General features: G+C 39.1%; 1 protein-coding gene across 3 annotated transcripts in view; it reads left to right on the forward strand.

The window, feature by feature from the left end:
• The first annotated feature begins 364 nt into the window (after positions 1 to 364).
• UBE2K (ubiquitin conjugating enzyme E2 K) overlaps positions 365 to 20,042 on the forward strand; it is a 63,621-nt gene continuing 43,943 nt past the window's right edge. For 2 of the 3 annotated variants that reach the window (XM_055326547.1, XM_055326548.1), the window contains exon 1: positions 365 to 635. In XM_055326547.1, the coding sequence (XP_055182522.1) occupies positions 573 to 635 (63 nt within the window). In that variant the 5' untranslated portion in view covers positions 365 to 572. The remainder of the gene's footprint in view (positions 636 to 20,042) is intronic. The other variant, XM_055326549.1, reaches the window with a different exon arrangement.

A 20,042-nucleotide genomic window follows, 5' to 3' on the forward strand; every position in this document is an offset into this window, starting at 1 on the left:
AGTCAGGCGCAGCAAGCCCGGGGGTCCTGGGTCTGGCTGAGTCAGGACGGCTGCGAGCGCCGACTGGGGCCGCGAGAACCCGTCAGCTTGCGCTCAGCCCTCCGTCAGAGGCCGCGGGTGGGAAGCCTCGGCCGCACCACAGCGATTTGAAGAGGGGCGGAGGCACCCGAGAGGACCGGGAGGCCCGCGCAGGGCCGGCCAGCGCGGAAGCCGCACCCTCCTGGCCTCAGACGCCGGCAGGGCGGAGCCACGCGGCCGCAGCTCCGGCAGAGACGCGCGGCGCAGCGCGGCGCGGGCTCGCGTTGGAGGCGTATGGGGCTACGACGGGAGCGGCTGCGCCGCCCGGCCGGGTCAGCGTCTTGCGCATGCGCGGACCCGGCGCCATTTTGGTGGCCGGGCGCGGAGGTGATTCCACACTGAGGAGAGCGCGGCGGCCGGGGTGGCAGTGGCAGCGTTCGTGTGCTCGGGTGTGAATCGCCGAGGGAGGAGGCGCTGGTGGAAGAGGTGGCGGCGGTGGCGGTGGTCGTAGCGGTGGCGGAGGAGGCGGGTACGAATCAGCTGCGGGCGGAGACATGGCCAACATCGCGGTGCAGCGAATCAAGCGGGAGTTCAAGGAGGTGCTGAAGAGCGAGGAGGTCAGAAATGAACTCCCAGACATGCCCCCACCCCAGCCCTGGGCGGGAGGGTGCTCCCAGCGGCGACCCCGGCCCCCCCGGTAACCCCTGGGTGGCCCTCTTTGCGGTCGCCCTTTCTGCCTGTGGGGAAGCAGCAGTCTCCCCCCTGCTTCCGTCGCCCTCCCCTCCCCTCCCCGGGCCCTGGGATGGACAGTCTCGCGGGCGGGCGGTCTGGAGAGGAACACGGTTTGGGGGGCAGATGGAGAAGGGGGCGCTTCCTGGAGGGGTGTGAGCTCCAGAGAGAGCCCCGAGGCCGTGGCAACAGCTGGAAGTGTGGATGTAGGGTGGGGAGGGAGCAGGCCGGGCCTGAGAAAACCCGGGAAGTGGGTTGGGGGAAGGGGAAAGGGGAAAGGTGGTAACTGGATCCCGAGAGCCGCGCCGCTCCGAGGCCCACACTTTTGAGGGTTTTCTACGTTACAGCCTGTTTGGCCTCCACTGTTCTTTTCTTTTGGGAAGGAGCGGTAAAAAGACCTTAGGTACTGATGAAAGAAGGACGTTTCAGAGTTACTCCCTCCTTAGTTCGGTGTTGGGAGAGAAGAGGAGACGTAATGGGATACTATTCTATTGGAGTGGGGAATGAGGGAATTTTCACCTGAGGTAGGGAATTAATTCCAAAATAGATCATTATCTCATTTTTCCCGACTCCCCCCCCCAACCCTTCCTTCACCCCACCCCCAATTCCTAGGCCTCTTTTCTGTTGACATCTAAAGCTTTTTGATTGGGTCGAAGGCATGTTGTTTGGTGTATTAAAGGCATTTAGATATTTTTCGATAGGAAAAAATAATGGAGGGTAAGAGTAGCTTATTTCAAAATGTTTACAAGTTACAGGTCAGAGTCTCTCCTAAGACAATGCCTCTGTGACTGTTGTGTTATGCCATGAAACTTCATTATGATGTCTCTCGTAGTTAACTTGATTCTTACTTTTGAAAAACCAGCCCTATTAACAACACGGGATTTCCCCCGGATTAATATATTATTATACCTCCTTATTGAGTAGGTTTGTATCATAATTGAAATTATTGGAAACACTTTTTTTTTTTGTCTCAAGCTGCTCTTGAGTCCTGCAGAATTTAAATACTCTGCTGTTTGCCATATTTACTTATATAGTATATTCAGAATATTCTAGTGATTTGACTCAAAACTGTACAAGGATCAGTACAATTTTTTATACCCACAACAACAAGAATGCCAAGTTTTTCCTCCTTGGATTTAACAAAGAGAGAGATGAAAAAGTAATACTGAAATAGTTATTATTTTCAAGATGTCACATACCATTATTGGATATATCATTACTATTTGTATTTTTCTTTTATGTTGGAGCGTTGATAATCTCAATGATTTGTGAAATTCAGCATTCTAATGAGTAATTGACATAAGTGGTAGTACTTGAGCTTTATTTATGTCACTGATTCTATAGTAATCATTTCTCCAATTAGACATGGAGAATATAATTCTTTAAGATTAACTTAAAATAACAAATACTAGCGATTTACTAATGTAGTAGTTTATAAGAAATGATCTGTTTTACAGAGCATGTGTATGAACTCTGACCTCTGTATTTGTTCAAGTGCCAAAACTCTGAATGGAAGGATGACTTTGTATTTTTGTGGTACAATGCAGAAATAGGGTCATAAATGTCTGTACTGATATACAGTGAAACAATGATTCTAACTTTTTATTCGCAAGAAATATATTCCAGGATAGTCGACATATATAATCCTATGAAATATTCAGCTAATACTGTTGCCAACAGCCTAAAACATTTCTTCTGTTAATAAAGTTGTATAAGCCTGAGACTTAATATGACTTCTTTCTAATGCTTTATTTTCTATTAAAAATGGTAAGTTACTGCTCTCATAATTCATATGGTCTCTTTGCTTCATATGAGGTGACTTTCACTATATTTTTAGTACTTCAATTAAAGCTTAAAAAAAATCTTGTATCAACTCTAGTATGCATATTGTTAAAACAATACTGCTCTGTAAGGGATGTTGAAGTCTTGCTTCAAGTAAGCATTATGGTATTTCAGAGAAAGAGAATAGGAAATGCTAATAAATTGTTTTAAGAAGAGTACCTTTATAAACCTGGAAGGAAATTTCTTCTAGAAAATAAATTGCAGAGTACATTTAGGAAAGGGTCAGATAATTTAATCTTGGATTATAACCAATAAATAGCTTTATTTTCATCGATATTTTAGTAGGTCCAGTTTTATAAGTGGATTATGTTGATTATTTTCAGCTCATTGAATGACTTGTAGTAGAGTCCACATGTTTTCCTTTTTAAATGTGGAAATGTAGTATTTTGAGTGTCTGGTCAAGTAATTAAGTATTTCATCATGTCATCTACATAAATCTCTAGGTTTCCCAAAGTTTGTTTCATATGGTCTTGTTTACTAAGAATACTGATTGGTTTAAGGATTTTTTTTTTTTGTCTTTTGTTTTCTAAAGATAGCTGATGTTTGCTGAGTTCTAACCATAAGACGTTATAAGTAGTGACTCTTGGAGTGTGTTAATTAAAATCTAGCCTAAATGTGAAAAGCTAGGTGAATAGTGTGGAGGAGGCTACCATTTGTATTGGAATAAGGGGGGAAATATGTGTATTTTTCTCCGTGAGAAATTGGAAAATTGATTACTTCTGTATGAGGGAATTGGGTGGTCTGGGGTAATGGGCATCAAAGGATCCCTTTTGAGTTTGGAGTCATGCATATATATTATTTACTTAAATAAAATAATAAAGGCATCTAGGTTTTTTTTTCCTTGAGACTGTTTGGAAATCCATCCTCTATGTTTCAGATACTAATTTTAAATCTGTGTGAATTTTAATATTTCAAATTGCCAGGAATGGAAAATTGATTAAACTACATTTTTTAAACTACATTTTATAGTTATTTTATGAGTCGAATTACTAAGTGAAATGTTGATTGTGAGGATATAATAAAACCATAATTTATATTCAGGTTGTATTATTGTTGTTAACAACTAAGCACCATTTGTAGATTGACTCTTAATAACATTTGTTTATGCATTCTTGCTAATTTTCAGGAACAGTTCTTTGAATTAGATTTCCTGTTTCTTCGATGAGGAAATTGAGATTCAAAGAAGTTAAATTATTTGTCTGCAAACATGTAGCTTTGGGACTTGGATCTAGGTGTGCTTGTGTTTATATTGTACACAGTGTCCTTACTTTCCAAGGATAGGCATGCTTTAATTATTTAAAAATAACTGAGACTGGTTTGTATTACTGATTAAAGGATATAAACACAACCTAATTTAATAGTTTAAACATTAAAAGAAGTATTACCTGTTAAGTAACTTAAATATTTATTTGCATGTCAGTATGCAAAGTACTTTAAAACATGTTTTTTGTTGTTGTTTACTTCAGAGAGAAAGAGAGCATGCATGCTTACAAGCCAGCAGGGGCAGGGGGCGGGGGGGGGGGTGGTATGGGGCAGAAGGAGAGAGAGAGAGAATCTTAAGCATACTCCCCTGGACCTCAGAGCCCTGATGACCTCGAGGTCATGATCTGAGCCAAAACCAAGAATCAGATGCTTAACCGACTAAGCCACCTAGACACCCCTGCAAAATACTTTTAAATTTGAAGCTCAATAAAATAATATGTCCCAAGTCAGTGCTCAGACTCTTGGGGTTTTTGTTGTTGTTGTTATGTGTTATCTGTAGTTTTTTCATATTGTAGCTGTACTTTGCTAACATTTGCTCTGATTCTAATAGAGTATATTTAGGCAGCCCAGGTGGCTCAGCCCAGGTGGTTTAGCACCTCCTTCAGCCCAGGGCCTGATCCTGGAGACCCAGGATCAAGTCCCACATCAGGCTCCCTGCATGGAGCCTGCTTCTCCATCTGCCTGTGTCTCTGCCTCTCTCTCTCTCTGTGTCTCTCATGAATAAATAAATAAAATATTTTAAAAATAATAGGGGATATGGCAATTACAAGTTGATTCGTGAAATTCCCATATGTAATTTATGGCATTACAAGTTGATTTCATGAAAACTGCTATTGTGAAGTTTTTTTCTGTTTCAGTGGATTTTGTATTTAGTGTCATTATTATATTTAATTTTTTTTTATTATTTAAAGATTTTATTTATTCATGAGAGACACAGGGGCAGAGACATAGGCAGGTGGAGAAGCAGGCTCCCTGCGGTACCTGATGCAGGACTCCGAGATCACAACCTGAGCCAAAGGCAGATGCTCAGCCACTGAGCCACCTAGATGTCCCTTTTAGTGTCATTTTAAATTTAATATATTTCATCTAATTTGATCCAAAAAACTAATTGGCGAGTCTGTAAAAGTAAGTCTGTTGATTTTGTAAACCATAGTTTCTGTCCTTAGCTCTATTGACATTTTAGGCAGATAATGAATTCTTTGCTGTGAGTGGCTCTCCCTTGCCTTGTAGGATGTTTAGTAGTATCCCTAGCTTCTATCACTAGTTGCCAGTAGCACAGCCGACGCTCTTCCCTACCTCTTTGCCCTCTTTCCCTGCCAGTTGTATCAACTAAAAATGTCTCCAGACTTTGCCTAATTTTGAGAACCACTGCTGTAGACAGAACTCTTTTTTTTTCTTTTTATAGACAGAACTCTTTAGAAGAACATCTCAGTTATCTGTGTAAGATATGTAGTATATTTTATCTAAAAGTTGAATGGACAGTAAAGGTACAAAAAAGTTTGTAGTATGGCTACTACTAGTTTTTTTTAAATAATTTTTTAAATTTTTATTTATTTATGATAGTCACACACAGAGAGAAAGAGGCAGAGACACAGGCAGAGGGAGAAGCAGGCTCCATGCACCGGGAGCCCGACGTGGGATTCGATCCCGGGTCTCCAGGATCACGCCCTGGGCCAAAGGCAGGCGCTAAACCGCTGCGCCACCCAGGGATCCCGGCTACTACTAGTTTTGAGTGGTGTTTTGTTTTTAAGATTTTATATTTTTCCCTTTGTAAATTAATGATTATTTTTTCTTTTAAACTTTTTCCTTTTTGACTTAAAGGAAAAGGTGAAATTCCCCGCTCAGAATGAATGTAACTAGAATGTGAACAATTTTTTCAGTCAAAAAGCGGTTTTTATAGTTATGTAAGTTACAGCTCCATGTAACATTTAAATAGTCTACCTTACGGGGTTCTGGGTGTGGGTTGAGTGAGGAAAACTTTTGATTGGATTAAAAACGAGTGCCTGTCCAAGTAATACTGTTTGGGGTACATTTTTTGTTTCATTTTACTGTTATAAAAAGACTGATCTCTATCTATCAGATATAGATTTACTTTCCAGTAAATAATGTTATCAATAGTTATTGAGCAGATTGACCACGTCCCAAGAAGACTTACTTCGTTGGATATAGATAAAAATGTTAGATGCAAAGGGTTATGGGAGTTTTGAGGGTATGTGTATGGAGGAGGGTTTTTGTTTTGTTTTGTTTTTTAGTTTTTATTTTAATTCAGTTAACATACAGGGTTATATTAGTTTCAGGTCTTTAATATTGGAGGGAGGTTTTTGAGTCATGTTCCAAAGGAGGGTTAAGACCAACCTAAAATTTCAGAAGACAGTGCCAAAGGAATTTCAGGAGTACTGGAATTTATAAGTAAATGATTTTTTTCTGTAGGCACCTGAATTGAAACTAGGGAACAGAGATTATTGACAAAATTAGGCAAGAAACTTTTGCATATTTAGAAAGGTTATATGCACAGTTCTGATATACACATAGTTGTGGAATTAGCACCTAAGTATCTGCACTACTATCTTTAGGAAAAAACATCTTTTTCACGTCAAAGTAAAAGGTAACAATAAAGTGTGACCAGCTTGCAGATCAGGTGTGCAACAGTATTACCAGCACCACAGGAACCCTCAGCCATCCCTTTCCAGGCATTTTCTTTATTTCTAATAGTACAGATTAGCTTAGGATATGTTTGAGTAAAAGAATAGATACAAGTATATACTATATGATTGTTTTAATTCTAAATATTTTTATTTTTTAAAATATTTTTTACTTATTTATTCATAGAGACACACACAGAGAAGCAGAGACACAGGCAGAGGAGAAGCAGGCTCCATGCAGGGAGCCCCACATGGGACTCAATCCCCTGTCTCCAGGATCACACCCCGGGCTGCAGGTGGCGCTAAACCACTGCGCCACCAGGGCTGCCTCGATTGTTTTAATTCTAAAGGTCTTCAAAAGATGCCCTTCAAATTCTTTGTTCAGGTGACACCTGGGTGGTTCAGTTAGTTAAGCTTCCGACTCTTGATCTTGGCTCAGTTCTCCAACTCAGAGTTGTGAGTTTGTGCCCTGCCATTGGGCTCCACACTGGGCATTGAGCCTGCTTTAAAAAAAAAAACAAGGGGCAGCCTGGGTGGCTCAGCATTTTAACGCCGCCTTCAGCCCAGGGTATGATCCTTGGAGACCTGGAATCGAGTCCCATGTCGGGCTCCCTGCATGGAGCCTGCTTCTCCATCTGCCTGTGTCTCTGCCTCTCTCTCTGTGTGTCTCTCATGAATAAATAAAATCTTTAAAAAACAAAACAAAAAAAAATCTTTGTTCAAAAAATGTATTAGTGGTATCTTAGAAAATGTGTTAAAATGCATTAAGTATTCAAGTTGAAAGAGACCTTAGATCTAGGCCAAATCCCACACCTAAAAGATTAGGAAACTGAGGCCCAAAGACATTGATTGTTATTCAGTGATACAGATCTGGTTAATGAACCCAGGCTTTTGGCATACTGGTCTATTCTAACCATTATATATGGTTGCTTTATGGGACTTCTCCCTCCCCCCCCATAATACTGTAAGTGCTGAATGCTAATAAAACTTCCAAGAAGGAGTGACGTTTAATATTGACTATTGTAGGGGCACCTGGGTGGCTCAGCAGTTGAGCATCTGCTTTTGGTTCAGCGCATGATCCCAGAGTCTGGGATCGAGTCCCACATTGGGCTCCCTACCGGGAGCCTGCTTCTCCCTCTGCCTATGTCTCTGCTTCTCTCTCTCTGTCTCATGAGTAAATAAATAAAAAATTTTTAAAAATTGGCTATTGGGGGCAGCCCCGGTGGCGCAGCGGTTTAGCGCTGCCTGCAGCTCAGGGCGTGATCTGGAGACCCTGGATCGAGTCCCACGTCAGGCTGTCTGCATGGAGCCTGCTTCTCCCTCTGCCTGTGTCTCTGCCTCTCTCTCTCTCTCTCTCTCTCTCTCTCTCTGCATCTCTATGAATAAATAAATAAAATCTTTAAAAAAAATTGGCTATTGTATTTAAGTATACCTTTTTTTTTCCTCTCTTGGTTTGAGAACTTAAATCTGGCAGGAGGTAGAGATATTTCACTCCTTAAGCATGATACAGTAAATTTAGCTTAGTGATTAAGAGCGTGGGCTTTGGAATTAGATTTGCTTTGAGTCCTGGCTTTTCTACTTAATACCTGCAGGACTGACTCTGTATCTTAGTTCTCTTATCTGTAAGAATATAGGAAGATAAGAGAGTCTTTACAGTGCTCAGAGCAATTCCAGGGCTATGTGAATGGATAGCTGTTAAGATGTCAAAATTAGCTGTATGTTCATATTCTCCTTATTGTTCTTGGATCATAAAGGTTTCCTACAGTGGTGTAGTGATAGCTCTATGTGAATTTGCTTGAAGAAAAGATTTAAAATGAAGGAGGTTTAGTACTTCTGATAGTGTTTCTTTGTCATCTATGTGCAAACAACTGTGGCCAAGGGGAATACAAAAGAATATATGTGGGCCTTATTCTCAAGGGGTTAATTAATCTTTCTTTAGGGTCCAGTTATAAATTGAGGAAGAGTTTGTGTTAAAATGTGACTTTTTAAAAAATGTGACCTTTTTTTTTTTTTTTTTTAAGATTTTGTTTATGTATTCGAGAGAGAGGCAGGCTCCAGGCAGGAAGCCTGATGTGGGACTCCATCCCTGGTCTCCAGGATTATGCCCTGGGCGGAAGGCAGGCGCTAAACCGCTGAGCCACCCAGGGATCCCCTAAATATGACCTTTTTAAGCGAAAAAAAAGTACATTATTTGGAAGCCTTTCAAATAATACAGCTTTATGGGATTATCTGGGATTTCTTCATGTGGCTCCGGACTAAGAAATCTAGATTCTAATCCTATGGTCTATGTAATCTTGAATCCCGTGGTAAAATTCCTATTTTATTTTTAAAAATATTTATTTATCTCAGAGAGTGTGAGAGCCTGAGCTGGGGTGGGGATTATTGGGGTGGGTGAATAGGAAGCCTGAGGCAGGGCTCCATCTCAGGATAGAGCTGAAGGCAGATGCTTAACTAATGAGCCATTCAGGTGACCGTAAAATTCCTGTTTTAAAATTGGTCTTGAAAGATAAAAAGTGGCAATCACATCCGTCTGACATCCATGGTGTTCTCTTTTGTAATTTTGCAAAGGAGAGAAATTTCATTCAAAACCCTTGTCCTGGGCAGCCCTGGTGGCTCAGCAGTTTAGCGCCGCCTTCAGCCCAGGGTAGCGGGATCCTGGAGACCTAGGATCAAGTCCCATGTCAGGCTCCCTGTATGGAGCCTGCTTCTCCCTCCGCCTGTGTCTCTGCTTCTCCCTCTCTCTCTCTCTGTGTCTCTCATGAATACATTAATTAAAATCTTTAAAAACAAAAACCCTTGTCTTTTTTTTCTCCCCTAGTTCTTTGCTTTTATTACAGATTTAAAATAATACCTACAGTTGAATGCCTACTATCTGATGTTTTATATGTATGGCAGCTTTATGAGATTGATGTTATTCTTGTTTTACAGATTAGAAAATTGCAGCTCCAAAGAAATTAACTTTTTCAGTCTCAAAGAACTTGTTGGTGGAACAGGGATTGGAAACCAAGTCTCCCAAATATTTACTGATTATCATGGAAAGAATAGCATACAAACATGTCTGCTGCTTGCTACCTGCCCATTATTTTTGAAGATTTTTAAACAATTATGGAATAATTTACATTTAAAGTTCAGAAAACATTGGTGTGAATACCTTTATGTTCATGGTATAGATTTAACAGATCTTAACTCTCTCATATTAGGTTAACTTGCCTCTCCCCCAAGGAATAAAACAAAACATACAGATGAAGCTAACTTAGTAACCTCTTCCCTTTTCCGTTTTCCTTTTTTTTTTTTTTTTTTTTTTAAGATTTTATTTATTGGGGATCCCTGGGTGGCTCAGCAGTTTCATGCCTGCCTTTGGCCCAGGGCGCGATCCTGGAGTCCTGGGATCGAGTCCCACGTCGGCCTCCCGGCATGAAGCCTGCTTCTCCCTCTGCCTGTGTCTCTGCCTCTCTCTCTCTTTCTGTGTCTCTCATGAATAAATAAATAAAATCTTTTTTTCTTTTTTATGATAGACATAGAGCGAAAGAGAGGCAGAGACACAGGCAGAGGGAGAAGCAGGCTCCATGCCGGGAGCCCGACGCGGGACTTGATCCCGTATCCCCAGGATCAGGCCCTGGGCTGAAGGCGGCGCTAAACCGCTGAGCCACCCGGCTGCCCTTCCGTTCTCTTTTTTAGAAGTAACCACTGTGCTGAAGATGCCTTTATTCTTCCCATTCATACGTTTGTTTTTACTATTGAAACCATAGTGTTTTTGAGTGTGAAAACACTTTTTAGTGTTTTTAAAAGTTTAACATTTTTTTCATAGATGATTATAATATTCTGCATCTTCTGCAATTTTTCTTCTTAGTGTTATTCTTTTGAGAATTTATCTATGACAATGCATATTGTTTTAGTTCTTTAAATTTTTTTTTCTTTAGATTTTATTTATTCATGAGAGAGGCAGAGACATAGGCAGAGAGAGAAGCAGGCTCCCTGCAAGGGCATCATGCCCTGAGCCAAAGGCAGATGCTCAACCACTGAGCCACCCAGGCATCCCTAGTTCTTTAAATTATTGTAGTATTTCACATCAGTTTTTTGTTGTTGTTGTTTTAGGATTTTATTTATTTACTTGAAAGAGTGAGAGCAAAAGAGAAGCACAATGGGAGAGAGAGAAGCAGACTTGCAGCTGAGCAGGGAGACCTATAGAGGGCTCGATCCCCGTACCCTGAGATCATGATCTGAGCTGAAGGCAGATGCTTAATCAGCTGAGTCCCTCACATCAGATTTGTTGTTGTTGTTTATTCTCTGTGGACAGCATGTAGTTTCAACTTTTAGTTGTGTTAAAAAAAAAAAAAGCATTGAACATTATTATACTTATGAGTTTCCTAGGAAATAGGATTGTAGGATCTGAGTGTATTTGCATCTTCTGCGTTACTGAATATTACTTCATTCTACCCGTGATTGTATCAATTTATGCTCTTCTAGCAGTGTATAAGAATTCTAGTGACCTGACATTTTTAAGATAACATTCTTGTGGGTCTGATGGATGTGAAATTGTAGCTTATTTTAATTTCCATTGCAAGTAGAGATTTAAGCATATTTTTGTGTTTTGGCCATTAGACTTTCTTTTGCAAATTTAGTGTTTTCATTTCTTATCCATTTAAAAAAATTTGGATGGTTTGTATTTTTCTTATTGATGGGCAGGAATTCTTTATGTGTTTGTGTAATTTTGTCTACTTCCATTATGTGGCTTGATTTTTTAACTTTTATGCTTTTTTTTTAATGTGGTATATTACACATGTAAAACTTACTATCTTGTATATTTTGAAGTGTACAGTTTCAGTGTACATTATTGTACCATTACTACTGTCCATCTCCAGAATTTATTTCATCTTGTAAAATTGAAACTCTGAATCTATAAAATGCTAGCTTGTTACTTCTTCGTTGCCCAGCCTATGGCATTCATTGTTCTACTTTTGTCTTTATGAACTACTCTATTATATGTTATTTGTTCTCTTGTGACTATTTTATTTGGCTTAACTTTGGCATATTCTTTATATAACTGAAGTTTAATTTTAAGTAGTCACATTTTTAGAGGGGCACCTGGCTGGCTCAGTTGGTAGAACGTGTGACTCTATCTTGGAGTTGTGAGTTCAAGCCCTACGTTGGGGGTAGAGTTGACCTAGAAAGAAAGAAAGAAGTAAGTCACATTTTTCTATTTTTTCTTGTATGGTATGCTTTTTGTATTTCGTTAAGAAATCTTTACTTTGATTATCATAAAGATACCTCATATTTGGTTTTAGGAACAGTTGTAGGTTGTATTCCTTAACCTCTATACTCAAGCTTCTCTCTCTACCATATCATATGGAAACTATTTCTTCAGGCATTACCAGTATCTTCTGATATGTCAAATGCAGAGTAACTTCTCAGCAATCCATTTTGTATACCATTCTCTTCATTTCTCAGAGGTTTCCTCTTGGGGTTGCTCTGATGCTGCTGGTTTTCCTTCATCCTGTGTTATTAATCACTCTAGGTCAGGTTTTCATATCTCAGATAGACTATAGTAAAACAGTTTTATTTACATGTATTTCTCTGCAATTTCTGTTCAGCCCTCTTGGTGCCATGCCACAGGATGGATGGATGGATGGATTTATTCATTTTATTTATTTATTTATTTATTTATTTATTTATTTATTTATTTATTTATTTACTTACTTACTTACTTGCTTACTTACTTACTACTACCTACCTAAAAATATTTTATTTTTTTGAGAGAGCAGGAGCAGAGGGAGAGGAAGAAACAGACTCCTCGCTGAGTAGGGAGCCCAACATGGAGCTCCATCGAGGGACTCTGGGATCATGACCTGAGCCAAAGGCAGACACCCAACTGACTCAGCCACCTGGGTGCCTCTGTGCCACAGGACTTAATTTTTAAAATATGATCATTTTCCTTTAGGGTCTCTACTGCCTGTTGCATAAAGTCAAGACTTTTATACTTTTGTTCTAGCCTACTTTTCTTGACCTACTTCCTGTCAAGTCTCAACACAGTTGCATGCCTATGCATACTTCACTCTCTCATATCTTCAGCTACGCTAAATTACTCACTGTTTAGTTGCTCTGCCTGGAACAAGCCCATACCTCCTCCTTTGCCTTTTGAAATATACTTATCCTAAAATGCCACTCCTGATAAACCTTTTGTGAAAACACAATTTACCCCTCTTCTCCAGTGTCAGTTTCTGAGGATTTAGTTAGAGTAGTTACTGTATTATTGGTAATTGTACATATGTCTTTCTGTTCCTGCTATATATCCTTGAGCTCCTTGAGGATACTTACTCATCTTTTTTTCTATATAGTGCCTGGAATTAGTAGGCTTAGTGACATTTACTGTAAGCCAAAAAATTTTTGATAGGCATGTACTTTTTTTTGGAGCTGCTGCTGAAAGTGCATAAACCTTTCATAGGTTTTAGGGAAGACCTAGTACTCTGTTACTTATTTTTAGCCTTTTTGGAATTACATATTTTTCTAGTGATTACAAATGCCGGGCTAGTATATGTAGCCTTCTCTCTCAAGTGACGGTTGGTACTTTATTTTTATTATTTTTTTTAAGATTATTGATTTTTTAATTTATTCATAAGAGGCACAGAATGAGAGAGAAAGAGAGGCAGAGACACAGGCAGAGGGAGAAGCAAGCTCCATGCAGGGAGCTCAACATGGAACTCGATCCCGGATCTCCAGGATCACGCTCTAGGCTGAAGGCGGTGCTAAACCGCTGGGCCACCGGGGCTGCCCATGTTTTATGTGAATTAGTTCAAGAGTTGGTTGTCTGATACTATTGCTTTTCAGCAGTGATAATACACTTTGCTTCATTTTTCTTAAATCTTTCTGTAGTATTTCCTTCTTTTTATTTTTTTTGTTTATTTATTTATTTATTTATTGAAAGATTTTATTTATTCTTCATGGGAGACACAGAGAGAGAGAGAAGTAGGCTCTATGCAGGAAGCCTGATGTGGGACTCGATCCCGGGAAGAGCCAAAGGCACGCTCAACTGCTGAGCCACCCAGCTCAGTTTTATTCTACATATGTAGAATATACTGAAGTTCATTCATCTATTGAACATCTGGTAATTTCCAGTTTTTTGCTGGGGCACATATATAAGAATTTTGGGTGTATATCTGAGAGTCGTATTACTCTCGTATTACATTGAGTGTTTGGATGAGATGTTAGGTATTTGGGTGAGATATTAGGTGGTTATATGTGTCAGACATTATTTATATCTGTAGGTTGGTTATACTTTGATTATATCCTTAGTTGTTTACTTAAATGTTTTATTTACTCTTAGGAACTGTGAGTGAGAGTCATTGAAGGCAGAGACCTATCTTACATTTTTAATTTTCCATTGCTTAGCTCATTACCAGGTAGCAGGAGGCACTTGTTTTCCTAAATGAGTTTAAGTTGTTGTTGTTTTTTTTTTTTTTTTTTTTTTTAGTGCCAAGGAGCTCATCATCAACCATTATGAAAGTGTAACCACTTATCCTACTTCTGGGACTAGGGACTTTATAATATGTTGAGAAAGGTGGCCTGTACATGAAGTTGGGTTTCTGTTCATTTTAAGTGTTGATAATGTAGTCAGGCCATGATTTGAAGTGATATAATATAAAAGGCAAAAACTGGGAAATAAGGTGGTAGGAAGGCAGCCTTTTTTTGCTTTATTCTGTAGTTTTCCCTGTTAAAGATCTTAGGGAGCATCTGTTTAGTGTTCTTTATGACCTCTGGTGTATCACTATGGGTTAACTATTTTAAGGCTACATGCTTAATATTTATTTATTAAGGATTAATTATTTATTCATGAGAGACAGAGAGGCAGAGACATAGGCAGAGGGAGAAGCAGGCTCCCTGCAGGGAACCCCATGTGGGACTGGATCACAAATCCCGGGACCACACCCTTAGCCCAAGGCAGATGCTCAACTGCTGAGCCACCCAGCTGTCCCTGTTCCACAAATATTTATTGAATACCTTCTGTTGTTAATAAGATAGACATAGTCCATGCTATTATGGAATAAATTATAGCCTAGTAAGGCAGTGAAACATTCAACAATTATTTGTTTATTGAGTTTAAGTAAGGAGAACTGTCTGGGGTGGGGTAACCTAAACCTCAGGGAAAGATCCTTGGGAATAACCCTTAAACTGGTATTTGGGAGGGTAAATTGGAATTAACTTAGTCATATATTAGGTTGATCAATTTTTTCACGCATACCAAAAGCACGAGTAATCATACAGTCAAGAATATAAAACCATTTAATTGCTTTTCCCTTTTAAATAAATACCCAGTTTCTATGAATACAAAAGTAACAAACATTTGCTTATTATTGAATTTTTGAAAATACAAAGAACTATAATAAAGTAAAAATTATCTGTAATCCCACCCCAGGGATAATTTTTTTTTTTTTAAGATTTTATTTATTTATTAACGAGAGACACAGAGAGAGGCGCAAAGACACAGGCAGAGGGAGAAGAGCAGGCTCCATGCTGGGAGCCCCATGTGGGACTTGATCCCAGGATTCCAAGATCAGGCCTTGAGCTGTACTAAACTGCTGAGCCACCTGGGCTGCCCTAATTCTTTCCTTTAAAATATTTTTGTCTGTCTGTGAAATTTCAAACATGTAGAGATACATCTTAATTTTGGTTATTTCCTTCCACTTTTTTTCTTTAATTTTTTTTATATATGTATATATACACACTTATTTAGAAGTTTTTATTATTTATTTTTAAGATTTTATTTATTAATTCATGAGGGACAGGGAGAGAGGCAGAGACACAGGCAGAGGGAAAAGCAGGCTTCCCGCAAGGAGCCTGATGTGAGACTCCATTCTGGACCCTAGGATTCATGCCCTGAGCCAAAGGCAGGTAGATGCTCAACTGCTGAGCCACTCAGCCGTCCCTATATAGAAGTTTTTAAAAGACTTTTGAATATAATTCCAATCTGACTTTCAACCCAAATTTGTAATTTTTAATGTTTTTTTTTTTTTTTAGTAATCTGAAGCTGTCTTTCCCTACTAGACTCCCTATTCTTGAGAAGTTCAAGAATAAGCATTGTGGCTCATCTTTGTATATTCAGTACCAACAGCTCTTTAATTTATTTAACAAATATTTGAGGGCTCCTTTTATCCTTGGTGCCATGATATGTGCTGGGAATATAGTGATGAGTGGGGCAAGGTGGGACACACGAGAGAGAGAGAGAGAGAGAGAGAGAGAGAGAGAGAGGCAGAGGCACAGACAGAGAGAGAAGCAGGCTCCTTGCGGGAGCCTGATGCGGGACTCGATCCCGGGACTGGGATCATGTCCTGAGCCGAAAGCAGATGCTCAACCACTAAGCCACCCAAGGTGTCTCTTAGGAAGACCTTTTGTGAAGTCTTTCTAAATAGCCCGGGCAAGAGATGATTGTAGCTTGGGGGTTACAGTTGAATAGGAGGCTAAAGAAGAGTATTGGGGATTAAAAGTAGATTTAAAAGTAGATTCAGGGATGCCTGGGTGACTCAGCAGTTGAGTGCCTGCCTTTGGCCCAGGACGTGATCCTGTAGACCTGGGATCGAGTCCCACGTCGGGCTCCCTGCATGGAGCCTGCTTCCCTTTCTGCCTGTGTCTGCCTCTCTCTCTCTGTGGGTCTCTCATGAGTAAATAAATAAATAGAATCTTAAAAAAAACAAAAAAAACAAAAACAAAAGCTAAAGGTAGATTCACAAGGGCTTGCTGATGGTGTAGATGAAAAGTGAAGAACTTAGAAAAACCCCTAGACTTTTGTCTTTAGCAACCAGACAGATGGTGGTGCTAATTTCTGAGATGGGAAAGAGTGGGTGGAGCACATTAAAAGTTGGGAGATATAAAATTTTTGCTTCATTCTTGTTAGGTTAAAGCTTAGACTGGGTAACCTAACTCTAGGAGAATTTGGTTAGAAAAGGAGGGAACCTAGTAGGACAAATTTCTGGTTTTCACCGTGAACCCCAAGCATCTTTTGTAGTTGAGCTTAGAAAAAACATGGAAAGATAAGGAAAGTGAGCTGTTTATTGATATATTAGGAAAACCAGTGGAATGTGGTATCTCTGAAACCGAGACAGTTCCAAGAGTGGTTAACTTTGTCATGCTGCTGAGTGAGAGAAATGACCACTGTGAATTTGCAGCGCAGTTATCATTGGTGACCTTGGCTATAATATTTTCATTGGAATGGTGAAGATGGATATATGATTGGACAGTAAGAGGGAATAATGTGAGGAACTGGCAGCTGTAGTCAACTTTTTAAAGTTGTACTCTGACAGAGAGCAGAGCAGAGGCGGAGCTGCAGAAGAATATGGCTTCAAAAAATTTTTATTTTAGAGCGAGTATGTACCCAAGTTCAAGGAGGAAAAGGGACAGGCAGACTCTATACTGAGCTTGGAGCCTCATGTGGGGCTCGATCTCATAACTCTGAGATCATGACCTGAACCCAAATCAAGAGTCAGGTGCTTAACTGAGTCCCCTAAGTGCCTCTTAAAAATTTTCTAGGGGATCCCTGGGTGGCTCAGTGGTTTAGCGCCTGCCTTTGGCCCAGGGCGCGATCCTGGAGTCCTGGGATCGAGTCCCGCGTCAGGCTCCTGGCGTGGAGCCTGCTTCTCCCTCCTCCTGTGTCTCTGCCTCTCTCTCTCTCTATGTCTATCATAAATAATAAATATTTAAAAAAATTTTCTAATATTATGTTGATGATGTTTATATGTTGATGGATGGGAGAAATTGATTATGCTAGAGGAAGGAGGAGTAATTGAGCCTGCAAAGTCCTTGAGAATAACAGGAGTGGTATTACTAGCATAAATGAAAGGATTAATCTTTAATAGGAGCAGAGACACTTAGGGCAATGTTAAGTTTTCATTTGGGATTTGTGGTCTTCACTTGAACATGAAACCAATTAATGATGGTTGTGTGTGTTTCTTTCCCCAGCAGTGCTGCTTGGGGCAGACACAGGAAGGTAGTTTGTTTTGTTTTGTTTTAAGTTAATTGAGGAATGAGTTTAACTAGCAGTGGGGCTTTGCCATATGAGTACCGTGAAGGAACAAAAGCATCAATGTTAGCAAGGGAGTGATTGATAATGACATAGTGGTGATGTACAATTAATCCAGCTAATAGCTGAATTTGGAGTACTAAATAGTGAACTTGATCTAAGGAGGTTGGAAATCTGAGAAACTTGAAATGGATTTCAGAGAAAGTACAGTTCTTGGTGATGACAAAATTATGTGTATGACCATGGGAATAAGAGCTTACAGTCTATAAATATTAGAAACAGTCTCTGTCTCCTTACCTTTTTTGAAAAATTTAAAAATGTACAAAGATGATAGATATAAGTAGCAGTCTCTCATAGGCCAAATATAGCCATTGCTATTAACATACTTTTTTCTTTTTACTAAATCAAGGTCTTAGTATGTAGTATACTGTTTTGTATTTTTTCTTAATATATTTTATATTTCTTTCTTTCATTAGTTTCTTCCTTCCTTCCTTCCTCCTCCTTTCCTTCATAGGCTCTATGCCCAAGAGGGGCTTGAACTCACCACCTTGATAAGATCAAGACCAGAGTTGATATCAAGAGTGAGATGTTTAATTGACTGAACCACCAAGGCATCCGAGACATATTTTCTATGTGGCATTAAATATTCTTTTAAAATGTTTCCTCTTTAGGGTTGGCTGGCTGAATTGGTGAAGTGGGCAACTCTTGATCTTGGGAATATGAGTTTGAGCCCCACGTTGGGTATAGAGATTACTTAAATCTTTTTTAAAAATGAAATATTTAAATATTAAGTAGTATTAAATATTAATAGTATTTAATTTATATATTTAATATTTTTAAAGTTTTATTTAAATAAAACTTATTTACAGAATCTCTATGTGGGCGTTGAACTCAAAACCCTGAGATCAAGAGTCTTATGCTCTTTTGTCTGAGCCAGCCAGGTACCCCTAAACTGTTCTTTGGTTGAATGTTTAAAAGTTGTTTCTGTTTTGTTCCACTATGTGCATGTGTGTGTGTACTGAATGGAATATCTTTGTATAATTTTTATATGAGTATATTTCTCTAAGATAGATTTCCTGGAAAAAAAATCCTGGATCATAGTGTCTGAACTTTTCATATGCTTATGACTAAAGTGCTTCCCAGAAAGTTTGTTGTAAATTACTCTAGCACTGGCCCTGAATGGGGCAGCCAGTTTCATCATATTCTCACCTTTAAAACAATCTTTTTTAAGAACGAAATAGGAAAATGAATTGTCCAATTTTATATTTTAATTTTATTTAACTTAAAAAAAGATTTATTTATTTATTTATTATTCATTTATTTATTTATTTATTTATTTATTTATTTATTTATTTATTTATGAGAGACACAGAAAGAGAGGGAGGTAGAGACACAGGCAGAGGGAGAGGCAGGCTCCATGCAGGGAACCCAAGCAGGACTCGATCCTGGGACTCCAGGATCACGCCCTAGGCTGAAGGCAGGCACTAAATCGCTGAGCCATCCAGGGAATCCCTACTTAACGTTTTATTAAGAAAATTTTCAAATGGAAAGTTGAAGTATAATTACATTCCCACTACTGAGATTTTACAATTGTTAATATTGCTGTTACCAAAATCTTGAGTTTGCATCTACTAAAAATAACATTCTTTTACTATTCTACCAGAGAAAATGTTAATTCCTTGGTATCTAACATTCATATTTCCTCAGGTTTATTAGCCTTTTGGGAGAGCAGAATCTACTTAAGGTTTACAAATTGCATATGAATGTTATTTTTAGGGCAGCCCCGGTGGCGCAGTGGTTTAGCGCCACCTGCAGCCCAGGGTGTGATCCTAGAGACCCAGGATTGAGTCCCACATCGGGCTTCCTGCATGGAGCCTGCTTCTCCCTCTGCCTGTGTCTCTGCCTCTCTCTCTCTCTCTCTCTCTCTAAATAAATAAATAAATAAATAAATAAATAAATAAATAATAAATCTTTAAAAAATGAATGTTATTTTTAGTCATTTAAAATTTACAGTGGTTCTCTCACATGCACCCTTTTTTTTTTTCTTTTTGACACTGAAAATCTTGGAGATTTCTTTATGGTGGTGCTTTTTATAATTCTTGTAAACTAGGAGTTTATGTGTAAAGGTTTGACTAGATTCAGGATAAACGTTTTTGACAAAAGACCTGTAGTATATGTTTCATATTCAATGATTAATAAATGTGTAATAATATCAGGTTGTCCTCAACTGTTAGCAATGCTAGGTCATTTGATCGTTGACTGCATTAGTTATTTCATTGGGGATTGTAGAAAGTTGATTTTCCTAATTGCCAACTTTAAATTTGGTTAGCTAATATTCTACTAGAAAGAAGAGTTTTCCATCATCAACTGGAATGAAAATTACTTACTGTCAGAGTAAATATTTGGTTTAATAGTCCCCTCCAATGGCAATAATGATTTTTTCCTTTCTCTTCTTTTATGATTGAATGTGTGGATCTTAGGCAACTTGGGCTACCATAACAAAATACCATAAAGTAGATGGCATAAACAACAGCAATTAG

This window comes from Nyctereutes procyonoides, unplaced genomic scaffold, assembly GCF_905146905.1.
Source record: "Nyctereutes procyonoides isolate TBG_1078 unplaced genomic scaffold, NYPRO_anot_genome, whole genome shotgun sequence".
Lineage (NCBI taxonomy): Eukaryota > Metazoa > Chordata > Mammalia > Carnivora > Canidae > Nyctereutes > Nyctereutes procyonoides.